The 13,038-nt window shown below is 35.5% G+C and overlaps 1 protein-coding gene across 4 annotated transcripts in view; it reads right to left on the bottom strand.

Annotated features, from left to right (window-relative positions):
- Positions 1-13,038, bottom strand: part of LOC135585576 (uncharacterized) — a 34,533-nt gene continuing 21,495 nt past the window's right edge. For 3 of the 4 annotated variants that reach the window (XM_065191162.1, XM_065191164.1, XM_065191163.1), the window contains 12 exons: positions 12,772-12,867; positions 12,562-12,656; positions 12,403-12,470; positions 12,207-12,290; positions 12,053-12,132; positions 6,676-6,758; positions 6,496-6,586; positions 6,211-6,284; positions 3,076-3,182; positions 2,066-2,184; positions 1,907-1,984; positions 1-793 (listed from right to left, as the gene is read on the bottom strand). In XM_065191162.1, coding sequence (XP_065047234.1) covers positions 554-793; positions 1,907-1,984; positions 2,066-2,184; positions 3,076-3,182; positions 6,211-6,284; positions 6,496-6,586; positions 6,676-6,758; positions 12,053-12,132; positions 12,207-12,290; positions 12,403-12,470; positions 12,562-12,656; positions 12,772-12,867 — 1,215 coding nt within the window. In that variant the 3' untranslated portion in view covers positions 1-553. The remainder of the gene's footprint in view (positions 794-1,906; positions 1,985-2,065; positions 2,185-3,075; positions 3,183-6,210; positions 6,285-6,495; positions 6,587-6,675; positions 6,759-12,052; positions 12,133-12,206; positions 12,291-12,402; positions 12,471-12,561; positions 12,657-12,771; positions 12,868-13,038) is intronic. The other variant, XM_065191161.1, reaches the window with a different exon arrangement.

The following is a 13,038-nucleotide window of genomic DNA, read 5'->3' on the forward strand; positions in this document are numbered from 1 at the left end:
TTAATCAAAATGAAATTATCAAGCCTACCACAAGCTCTCAATATATTATACAAACATGAATAAAACCAAAATGCATAAATATACACAGCATTATATCGAAGATAGGCGCGTATACAAATTCCATTCCACTCGAAGGCATCCAGACGTCCACAGGTATCTGTAATCTTCCCATGTCCTCATATCTAAGTTATAAAAAGGACACACCTAGAACATCGATCACTTTTGTAAACAAGCTGAAAAGTTGAAGTTGGTCAGCCAATAAGAATGAGACAATCTTCTTCATCAAAAGGATTTTCATCACTGTTCTGCGAGGGTCTACAAATAAAGTATTCCGAAGGCCTTGAATGGAGCACGATGGGACGGATCTTGATTAGCCTTGTCCTCCGATTTCAAACGCACAAGCGACAGCAGGGCCTGCGCAATAGAAATGCTGCATATGACCCAACCTAGTAAAAGAGCTCGTCGCTGGGATATGGTAGTCTCCAGTGAAACAAACCAGCTTCATGGTGCATACAATAAATATCAATTACACGTATTAAGTGAATGACTAAGATTATAATAAGATGCTTGCTAATTTCTTGAATCTCTGAGCAATGTTTTGATGATTGCCGCATTCGTAGACACCAAGCACAGACTTCAATGCCCTTGATAACATTGTTTTATCAGGTACAAATAAAGTCAAAACATCTTCCTGATTCTGATTAGACATGCACTCCGTTGCTGAAGGCTGATCACTAGCCTCTGCTAAAGTTGAAGTTAGCAATTTGAACCACTCTTCCAGAACATGTGCTTTCTGCATCATTCACAATAATATGGTATTAATATAACAATCACAAAGAAAACGAGGCAATCTAATTTTCCGAATGCGATAAAAGCATAAACTACAAATAGATATAGCAACAAGTAAGATATATCCGAACAGGTAGAAAACAAGGCAATCGGTTTCACAGTTCCGGACACCTGATTCCTGGTAAAGATCTTTCCATCAGTTTGCTAACTTTGATTTCTCACGATACATGGCTATCGATAGTATGTGGACTATCTATATCCAGCCACAATGAGGCACTACTGCACATTTTATAAATGGTCAAGTACTCACTTTGAAATATTGTTGAATTGCATATCAAGTTGACACTGCTTGGACCAAGCTATATAGAGAGTAGACATTTTCTTGCTACTATCTCAAGGGCTTCAACATTTTCTTCATTGCACCATATATATATATATATATATATATATATATATATATATATATATATATATATATATATATATATATATATATATATATATATATTTGTGTGTATGCATGTGTGTATATATATATATGTGTGGGTACATGTGTATATATATCTGCCTGTATATATGTATATATACATGTATGTATCTGTCTATATATATATATATATGTGTGTGTGTGTGTGTGTGTGTGTGTGTGCATACATATACAAATATATAATTATATATATATATATATATATATATATATATAACTTTTAAGATAGCATAGGTCTTTTTCCTTAGAAACTAAACCCTAAAAGTCAATCAAAGGAATTCATGTCTGACAGTAGCAGGAACGAAGTGATACTCAATTTTCAGATTAAGAAGGATCATATAATTCAATCTTCTATTCTTTCTGTAGCTCATTTGGAAATGATTTTTCTTCTGTTGTCTAAGACAATCATTACCAAAGGGAAATGAAAATGAACAGCTGTCATATGTAGCATGTATGAAAAGATAAAATAATTACTATTACACTCTTTGAACAGAGTTAGAAATTTATGCCATCTAAGAAAAACACTAACAGCAAACCTTCTTCTAACAGATTTAAGGTGCATTTTCAAATAAACTTCCAATATATATGAAGAGAAGATCAACAACAATACTAAGAACAAATTGTACTGACCTTAACAAGGAAATCTTTCAGAGCTTGGTCATCATTGGGTGAAACAAAGCCAAGCACATGCAACATTGTCAAAGTCATCTGGACAAAGAAGGTTGTTAAGCCATAATGTCTGCTTGTGAAGGGATGCTTTGGTCTTCATTTGGATATTATTAAACTAACCTGCTTTGCAAGATTGTCTTTGTATTTGAAACTAGATGGTGTTGAAGATTGATCTGAAACTAATGATTCACGTACATGTTCTAGACTTTGAACAACATCAGAAAATGAGCTCCCATAATCTGCATGGTAAACGTTCACTAGTATAGTAAAATTCTTGTGGTAGAGTTTGTTATTAAAAGAGCTCAAGAGCTACTCGATAAAGGAAAGCTGAATGGGAAGGCTTTTAAAGATGATTAAAATTATAGCATCCCTTCACGAGGGATATCCATGGCACCAGCACAAAGTTGCTCCTTCATGATCTGAGTCAAGGGTTTGGATCATGAAATGACATCCCTGCTAGTAGGAATATCTCTAGTACAGTCACTCTACCCAAACCTTACATTGGCAATAGCTTCGTCAAAGGATACTCCTTTTATACCAACCATTGCACATTTGGAATCTTCCAACCATATGACTGATTTATTCATAAAGCATTTTATTGTGACACAACCCTTGACATAACAATAACAAAAATGGAACTGATTCAAGTCGATAAATGATTGATAAGAAACAAATTAAAAGTAAGATGAAGTGAATTAGAAAGAAACTGCATTGAGGGACACTTATCAGCATGCAGCTGAGTTTCCAAACCTTGGGAGGGTAGATAAACATAAATTAAAGAAAATTGAAAGGATAATTCATAAATCCTACCTTGTACTGATAACATCACAAATTTACTAGCAATATAATGTAAAACAGAAAAAAAGTACCAGTTACAAAAATGCTTGAAATCAAGAAGAAGAGATCATTTAGAAACATTCAGTACTAAGGAAAGCAAGTTTCTAAATTTTTTTTTATGAGTTCCAGGCTTCCAGCCCTCAAGCATTCAGTCAATTTTATCTTTTACAGTTCTTTTTGTAGAATGAGTCATTCCCATGCATTAATTGTTCTATGTGTTTTATCTAGTTTAATCTCAATGACCTAGTGGATCCAAATTATATTCGGTAAATCAGAGGATAGTTATTACTAACCAAGCCTCGATGTTGGAACAGCTAAAGCAACTGCAGCATGTATCCTAATCTTAAAGTTGGTAGAATCACGAAGGAGCAATAGAAGAATACTGTAAACAGTAGGTGCCCTGCAGCAGAAATTAAGAGTGCCTATAATCAGAACAAACTGACAACTGCATCCAAGGTATTCGAGGAAGAAAGACAACAAACTGAAAAATAAAAACATCGACCCTGCAATGAATTATACACATTAAAGTATATAATGGAAATTTAAATGACAAAATGAGAAACTATTGCTACAATTCAATGCAATTGAAAATGATAAGTTCACGGTCATTGAGTACTGCAAAATCAAAACTTTCAAGTAAACCAATAAAGTCCAAGAGTCCTGTGCTATATAAATGTAACTGGTCATTATGGAACAAAGGTCACTGATAAGCGTTATTTGATGGTTAAAGAGAGAGAAGGGTTCTCAATGGGTTCCTCCCATAAAACAAAGAAGCCACTCTTCTTGGTCACTTCTCTTTCTCCCACATATGTCAGGAAAAAAAGAATTGAACTCTATGCTTTCAGTGTCAGTAAATTGAAGAAATTTGGATTTCAGACCTTGAACACTGCACTGATCATAATTTTTTGTGAATTTAGTTTGAACTTTATGATGTAAATTTTGAGTAAAGTATATGTGGCTCCAACTTGTAAAAGTATGTACATCGAAAATTTGCATACCATGGCTGCTTCATGGAATATTCAATTCTTATATTGTTTCAGTCTAACAAAATGCAATTGCTTATTTTTTTCCTTTTTAATTTCTGAAACTTTTGCATGTAATTCATCATTAAATTGTCATTGCATTTCTTCCACAAATAAGCTCACCATGCAGCTATATGGAAAAAATACTACTATAATTGTTGTTGTACGTCATACAAGTGAAATTGATAGAGAATTCAAACCCTAGAAGTCATTCCAGTAGTCAGTAGTAAAGCGAATCTGAAATTTTAGTCAAACAAGATGCACTGAAGTAACATCAATTAGGCTTACTGTAGTCCTGTAACCTAGAAAATTAAAGAACAAAAGCCCATGATATGTGAAAATGCAAAACAAAAAAAATTTATAGCCATATACTATTTTATTAGCTAAATCATATGCAAAAAAAGCATATACAAGGAATAACAAATTAATATAGTAGGTTCCTGAAGCTATGTCAATATACCATAAAAGCAATTCCATAATACAAAGATATTTAAACATTATTGTAGAAGGTTAAAGTAGTAAATTCATAAAAAGATCAACTCAGTGAACTTCTAAATTCAAAATATTTACTACATGTAACTGCTAACCCAAAACATCTGTAGGAAATTGTTTTTCATATTGATACAGCCAATATTTCGAGCCAATTGAGTTCTCTACATGCGAATATTTTTCAGAATATTTTTTGGGTTAAGGATGAGAATATTTTTCCGAATAATCCTTACTTTGGGGATATTTTTTCACCACTCTATAAATAAGGGGCTCTCATGTATACTTCAGGATCTGAATGTTAATTTTGACCATCATGTAAGACCTCGAAACTTGGGTGTTGAGGTGATCGTGTCGGGCACACCACTCAAGGGAGTTGTCCTGTAAGGGCATCCAACTCTTCGAATATTGAGTTCTAAAAGTGCAACGACCAACAGGAAGTAGGTCAAGTAGGCATGACCCGTGATGTAGATCGATTACATATATATGTGTGTGTATACATACATGCATACATACATACACACACACACACACACATATATATATATATACATATATATATATATATACATACATACATATACATATATATATATACATACATACATATATATATATACATACATACATACATATATATATACATACATACATATATATATACATATATATATACATACATATACATACATATATATATACATATACATACATATATATATACATACATATATATATATACATACATATATATATATACATACATACATATATATATACATACATATACATACATATATATATACATATACATACATATATATATATATATATATATATATATATATATGTATTCATTTTTTGCATAAGCATAAAAGGATGACTCGATGTAGGGTTTGGGGAAGGAGATCAAAATGTGTAGACTTTCAAATGCAAATGTATTGCACATAACCACATTTACATAGGAGTTGTAGATAAATCACAAATTTTATTTTTGGAATGTTTAATCATATAATGTAATTTATTAACCTGTAATACAAAAAAACTTGGTTATTAATAATATATCTAATGGTTATTAATAGGTGAAGCTAGGAATATTATCTATAAAAATATAAAAATCTTTTAAAAGATATAGGATCCAAATACAGCATTAATGATTTGAAATAATAGAAATACATCAATCAAGAAATTATTAGAGAAGAAACAAAACGAACACATTGGTGCTTGGGAAACAAGAAAAATATTGTAAAAGAAACTACTGCAATGATAAACTGTTAGGGAAGAGAGACCAGAAAATTCAAAGTTCACCATATCACGATGTACCGCTCAGTACAGACGGTATGTACCGGTCCAACAGGGGATCGGTATGGACGGTACATACTAATATGTCGATACACCCCCACCATATTGTATGTCTGAACATTAGTACATACCGTAGCGATAGTCAGTACACCGGTACAAACCGGTAAAGCAAACCATGTTAGAAATATCAAAATAGATACTAGAAAAAAATCAATTTTATCACCACTTCATCCCCAAAACAATAACTAATATAATTAACTATCAGGTAAACTTGATCTTCATTAAATATAGTGAGCTCAAAGATTAGTGCAACAAACAGGCCAATAGATAGACTCTTTTTTTTCATCTTTACTTTGAAGTCACTTTGGTCTCAAAACATAATACGTGGGGATAGGACAGATATTACATGCAGAGAAAATTAAGTAACATTTGCATATTCTTTTAACTATTCACCATCACTTCTACACCATAAGAAATTCTATGTTGCATGGCCATACAAATTAATAAAGTACTAAGTATAATGAGGTTGAAATCTGAAGATGTTTAATGTAAAGCAATAAAACAATGAAAGAAAACATATAATACACAACATCATTGGACAAATTGAGATAACCTTACCAAGACATATCATGTAGCTTTATTGTTTCATTCATGAATAAGTTGCTTAAGGCATGACAAACATTCCATTGGACCTGAAACACCAAAGAGTTAAAAAGTTAACAAAGACCATCGGAAGATTTTAAATAAACCAACCTCCATGCAATTATTTGTAAAGAATGAGGTTTTGCCATTGAATTTGTTTTCTCAAGGTGCTTGGTAAAACAAGATATTAGTCATCACTTATCCTACTGATACACAATGTTAACCATGAGCAAAATGTAGTGAAGCAAATGCTTGACATACCTTTACATTGCCAGTAGTCACACAAGAAACAAATGCTTGCACCATTCTCTCAAGCCAGTGGGCATTTCCATGAAAAGCTGACTTTGAACCACTGATGATGAAAATTAACCAGTCATTTCTTTTGTACATTAATATAAGAAAGACAAATGCACTAGTTAACTAATAGAATACCATTAGTACCTTGGCAAACTTTCAGCAGAATGATTAGTTAATCTGATAAATCTTGACAGGTTTCCAAGAGCCCTCACAGCATTTGACTTAATCTATAAAAATAAGTTAAAATTTTAGGAACTGTTGGAGTGAAATTCAAATACTGACGATAAGAATAATGAGTGAATCTCCTAGACATGAGCAAAATGACACACCTATCTTCATTTTGAAATTTTCTGAAAGGAACCACGATGCTGATTTAGAGATTTGTTAAAGCAATTAACGGAAAAGCATAAAAAGAAGAACAAAGAATTACATATGATTTTTAATGACCAAGAAAAGCCTGTAATAGTGTCCCCAGAGGTTTATTTTGTTAGATTTGCAATAGAAAATGTATCTCCTAATTATATTGATGGCAGTATAAGAAGAGGAACAAGGCTTACAGGAGGAGCTAGTGATCATGAGAACATCCGACTCTTGCGAGAAGGGAAAGGGACGAGCTTGATGGTCTTGGGATCCCATGAACACATTGATGAGCAACAGGTTCAGTCTGGTGATGAGACACTATCTCCCTTGTTGTCCACGTTTCATGAATTCCATGGAGATAACAACATCACCAACAACCATCATCCAATGTTGGCAACAACATCGTGGTACCACTACTCAAGAGTCAGGGTACGATGGTCGAGGAGTAGTATTTACTCATGGCTAGTGACTTAAAAAGCGCTAGGCGCTCGCCCAAACGAAATGAGATGCTCTGAAATATTAAAATAAAAAAATATATAATATAATTGATAAATATGATTATATAAATAAAAAATATAATATTAAATTAAAAAGATCTAAAGTACCATCCTAGTATATCCCATTGCAGGCTTATTTTACTATTAAGAGCAAAGGGACATATTTGCTTTGTACAATAGTTAACAATCTACTATTAACAGTATATTATTTACTGTTTACAGTAATTAAAGGGAGAGAAAAGAACTTTTAACAGTAGGAAAAGGAGAGAAAAGTGTCATCGACGGTAGAAAGTGAGGAAGGAGAAGGCAGCGGTGACGGAAGAAGCTGCGGACAGCAGCAGTAGTGGAGGAGGAAGAAGCTGCAGATGACAACCGTGGCAGCAGCAGCAGCGGCAGCAACGGAAGCTGCGGACAGCAGCAGCAGCGGTAGCGACGAAAGCTACGGATAGCGATGTTGTGGGTGGAGGAAGCTTCAGAGGTGTCCATCAATAGTGGAGGAAGCTACGGTCCTCACCGTCGGTGGTGGAAGGAATTGCACCAGAAGTAGCGGTGGCGGAAGGAAGCTACGGACGAAGGCTAGCCCGTTGAACCCGTCCATCGGCGCTAAAGGAAGCTTCAGTCCGCTACGTCTGCAACGGAGGCAGCAGCAGAAAGCGTTGGTGCCGGACTGTAACGGACAAACTTCTAAACAAGATGTTGGATGTAATGCTTATGTCTGTCCGTTGTCTTTTGGCATGTTCATGCCTTGTACAGCAGGTAGAGGGGCGGCCGAAGGCTAAATAGTCTCATGTTAGTTGGGTTGGTGGCCTCTTTAGGCTTGTAAATAAAGGTTGTGTCATGTGGACACGTGCGAGAGCTTTTCGATCTGTAATGGACCATTTTACCCTTTGTTGTGTCACTATTCAGAGCTTGTAAAGTCTGTTTGTAATTTGCATTGTCTATGAAGTGTTTTTCGGACATGTATGCTTATGGATCCCGATTGAGGCGTTCTCTTTAACCCGTTCTCTCTTTTGTTGGTCCTAAGGGACAATGGGAGGCTTCGGGGAGGCTGACCTTTGCGGACGGACGCGCGAGGGTGCCGCACGCCTTAGGCAAAACCAGCTAAGGTCGTGACAGGACGCAGAAGCAGCACTTGAGTTGATGGCTCGGGGTCGTGCAGGTGTGCGGGGGTGGCTTGTGCAGGTAAGAAACGAGGCACTATTGAACCGAACCAAACTTAAAAGTCTGGTTCGGTTGCTTCATTTGAATCAGGCACTCGACGCCTGGGTTCAAGCGAACACCCAGGCAACATCTCATTAAAGCACGTCGCCAGGTTCACCCATGAGGCGCTCGGGCCTCACCTTGCCTCACCTTGCCCGAGCGCCCAGGCGCCTATTTAAATCACTGCTCATGGCACATAGGTTTCGGATCACAAAGCATGAGGATCCGTGCAGCTCATTTATGGCTGCAAGGATAAGGGGAAGGGGAAGGAATGGATGATTCGTCTCATATGTCATAAAGCCTACCCAATAGTGACATTGATGGGAATTCAACATATTCACAGCCTTCCTACCATTATGATGGAATAACCAACATATACATGGTGGAAGTTGGTCATTCTTCTCTAAGTAAGATATGCAACAATGATATGATGACAAATCCTATCATACCTGTTGCGATCCTATTTGTCATATGAGCTTCCTACCATAAAGCCATCAATGATGATGCGGCATCAACGTACTTCTCATAAGAGCCCCCTATCACAGAGTCATCAATGATAATGCAGCAACGACTATGACCACGTTATTACATCAATGGGTCCTACAGATGACATTCTATCCATCATATCGAGGATCCCAAACAATACTCGATATTGGACCCATATCGATCCTAGATGTATTGGTCCGGGTTCGAGTAGGTATTTGTCTTTGTTTTACATTTCATTTAGTATTTTATAAGCATATATATTGTTTATAAACCTATTTTGATTCACCAGGAAGGTCCCTTGTGAGCTCAACACGAAGATTTTTGTAATATCGAGTTAAATATGCTAACAAAACAAGAGCAAGACTCAATTTTTCATCAGAATATGTCTTAATTTGTGTTGCCTCTCTAGATGAGACATTTTCATTAATCCATATCTTATTTTTCAAAAACAAACTATCTAATTTGATTACATATAACCAGAAAAGGGGATATATTAGGTTAAAATAGATTATTTGGGAATATCTTATGTATGTACCAAAATCTGGCGCATACCAGTATACAGACACTCAGTAGACTTGTATGGACCAATATTTTTAACTGGTCCACCCAGTGACCGATATAGCATCAGTACCCGAAATGGCAGGCCTTGACTGCTACATATCAACAAGAAGACAATAGATGTTGTCACATGGTCAAACAACCACAACTGCCATAAAGAAATAATTACACAATCTTAAATCTTAATGTCTGTTAAGCTTCATAAATTCTGGTTCATACCTTGCCTGTGATTTCTCTCGTCCCTAAAAGAATCAACAGTATTTTTAAAATTCTTAAGATATTAGAAATTAAAATCTTTACTTAGAAAATTTTAGTATTCTTAGAGAAGGATTCAAGTGCTTAATGTTTTGCTAATATCAGTCGCAACATCTTGTGGCATCCTTATACCAAGACACCAGGATCTCAACCAACATGGATATAGTAGAATTCGATATTTGACTTTGATCTGTCGCCTAACTATGCTGGAATAATCTGGACTAAACAGTCTATTTTGACTTAAAACCAGTGATGTATTAATCGAGTGCTTCAGCCAAGAGAGAGATCACCATTAGGACTCCATAGCATCATGTTGCATCAGATGATGAAGGGGACTGGATAAAAAGAGCACATGTTTCTTATTTTAATGCATAATTTTCCATATATTGAAGTTTTAATGATCTCTAACTCCCATGAAACCTAAATCAAGGTTCCTGATTACAACTCATGAATCTTTTCCATCTCAGCAACACGATTCAGAACTGAGGATCATAGACAAAAAGCTAAGACAATAAAAGCACTAAACCAATAATAATAATAATAATAATGAATCTCTCTGAGTTTTCTGCTTCCATTACTAGCAACCCAATTCGATGATCAGTTAATTACTTGGTAAAATAAATATATCTTACCTAATAATAGCAAATTAAGAAATCAGCATGTAGCATGATTCGCGATCAACATGAACCAACTGATCATCTCCACGAACCAAGAGAAGCATCTAGTATGTCTCTATCTACCACAGAAATAAATAGTATGGTATACCAATGGTGTCATACCAGTCCAACCAGATAACAGTATGCTGGCAAAGAACTGTGCCACCTATATACCAAACATAAACCACAATTTTAGAACTTTTAGGTATGTACTGATCATATTAATACCATAATGATTAGCTTCTATCAGTTGATGAGTTCCTGTACTTGTACTAGACCAAAAATTTTGAACTTCGGCACCTACACCAGTACATTGACTTAGATGGTTTACATTCTAGATAACAAAGTCATATGATGTACAACCTTTTTGAGAAAATCTGGCTCCTCCTAGAGAAAGAAAAAAGGTGAATAGGATGGTTTTCATTAAACCAGGGTTCGTCATTTCGGGTACCGGACCTGTTTCGGAGATTTGTCAGGTCAGTATGTGCCAGTCTGCACTAGTGTACCAACATGGTACACTGGGGCATGCCAATAGGAACTCGGGTGATCTGCATCTCGGTCGCTGGTCATACCAGTTCTTACCATCCATACCGTGCCACCTCAGGTGGTACAACATGTTGAGTTTATTAAAATTGTCGAGTTATTTTCTTGTGTCTTCCTTGGCCCCAGTTCCTTTAACTGCCACATCCTATTCCCCCAAACCTATGCCACAATCAAGCGCTTCTTCCTGACGCCTCTCCTTTGCCACCACACCCACATTTGAGTACGTTCTGATGCCCCTCTTCATTCCTGTCTAAAAGAAGCAGAAGAAAAATAACGAAGGAGAAATAGGACAATCAGAAAAGATGTAACAGCCTAGGAAAGAAAAACTGTAGGGGAGAAAGAGAGGAGAGGAGAAGGAAGAACTGCTCATCACCTATACCCTGCTTCAGGTTGCTGCTCGTGGCTGTGTCATGGAAGAGAATCGAGGGATGTTATCAGCAGAGAAGCAAAGATGGAGAAGAGAAAGAAGAAAAAGCAAGGAAGGATAAGAAAAAGACACAAATTGAAAAAAAATGAAAAAGGAAGTAATGAGAAGAACAAGAAAACATATTCCTTTTGTATATTTTATATTTTTATCATATAAAATTAATTTATCATTGTACACATTTATATTTTTAAATTTTATTGAAACATCAGACCGATCAGTCTGGACAATTATCCAAATGACCAAAGGCATGGCCAGTTCAAGTACTAGTTCAATCTTGATAACTATAATTTAGAATCCATTTTGCTAGTATTTTCACAAAATATTGTCGACCTTTTCAGGAACGCAAACCAAATAACTGTCACAATTCAGCCTATCCATATATGCAAACAAATAGGCATTTGCTATATATTAGAGCATCAACAGGTTCAACACATCTTTTACATCATACCAACAGAAAAGAGAATGTAAGAAATAAATATGGTGGATACAAATATGAGGAAACATATTTGGATGTAAGTTGTAAGTTGTAACCACCTCACCTTATCACCATCCTTAGTTAATCGTAGTGCACTTTCAACTAAAAGATAGATAGAGTCAGAAAGCCTTATTTCACCTGCATCTGAGAATTCTTGAGCTTAAAATGAAATATAGGTAAAAAGCCTGTAAAATAAGACAAATGGCAACAAATCTAACCTTCAGATCTATCCAAGTCCAGTTCAGTTGCTCTGTGGCGAAGGGCGTCACATATATTTGCTAGAGCCCATGAAGCGGTAATCCGTACCTGGATGAAGAAAAACATAATTGTAATAAAACTAGCCATTTAAAAGATAAGAAAACAAAAATGTAATTCTAGTAAGAAAAGGTAGCAATATTAAAAACAGAAAAGTAGGTACCGAGGCTATGGGACCGTGTGAATTATAATCAACTGCACGTATAAATTTGTCAATCACTGTTGATCTGAAAAATGGCACTCCGATGAAAGTGAAATGTAACTCCAGATTCTAAATCACTGCAATTTGAGATGCAAGAACATCCAAGATAGAATTACCGAGAAACAATTTCTGAGAAACATGTTAGGACACCAATGGCTCGGCATGCAGCTGATCTGACAGAAGGAACTCCATCACCGAATGTTGCAGTAACCTATGGAATGCACATGGTGAATACTTCCATATACTACTTACCAAAAAATATCCTAAATTTTTTGTTTAATAATAGAAACTGTAAATGATCTATGTCAGTATTTGTCACAACATACAGCTGAAGAAATAACAAATTCTTGTTTGTCCTTAGTCAAAGAGGAGAAAACACCCGATGTCATCCCAGCAAAGCATGTAACTGATGCTGCCCTCACCTGAATGAGCATAGGCATGAGTTGATCAGTATCTACCAAAAGAACTACAAGAAATTTTGTTTACAATCCATGTAGAAAAAAAACGAATAACTCATTTTTACATGAAATTTCAACATCATTATGCACCATAAACCCTAGATGATTGTCCTCCAAACATATGAAATCAAGTGA

The sequence above is a fragment of the Musa acuminata genome, chromosome BXJ1-7 (genome assembly GCF_036884655.1).
Source record: "Musa acuminata AAA Group cultivar baxijiao chromosome BXJ1-7, Cavendish_Baxijiao_AAA, whole genome shotgun sequence".
NCBI classification, from domain to species: domain Eukaryota; kingdom Viridiplantae; phylum Streptophyta; class Magnoliopsida; order Zingiberales; family Musaceae; genus Musa; species Musa acuminata.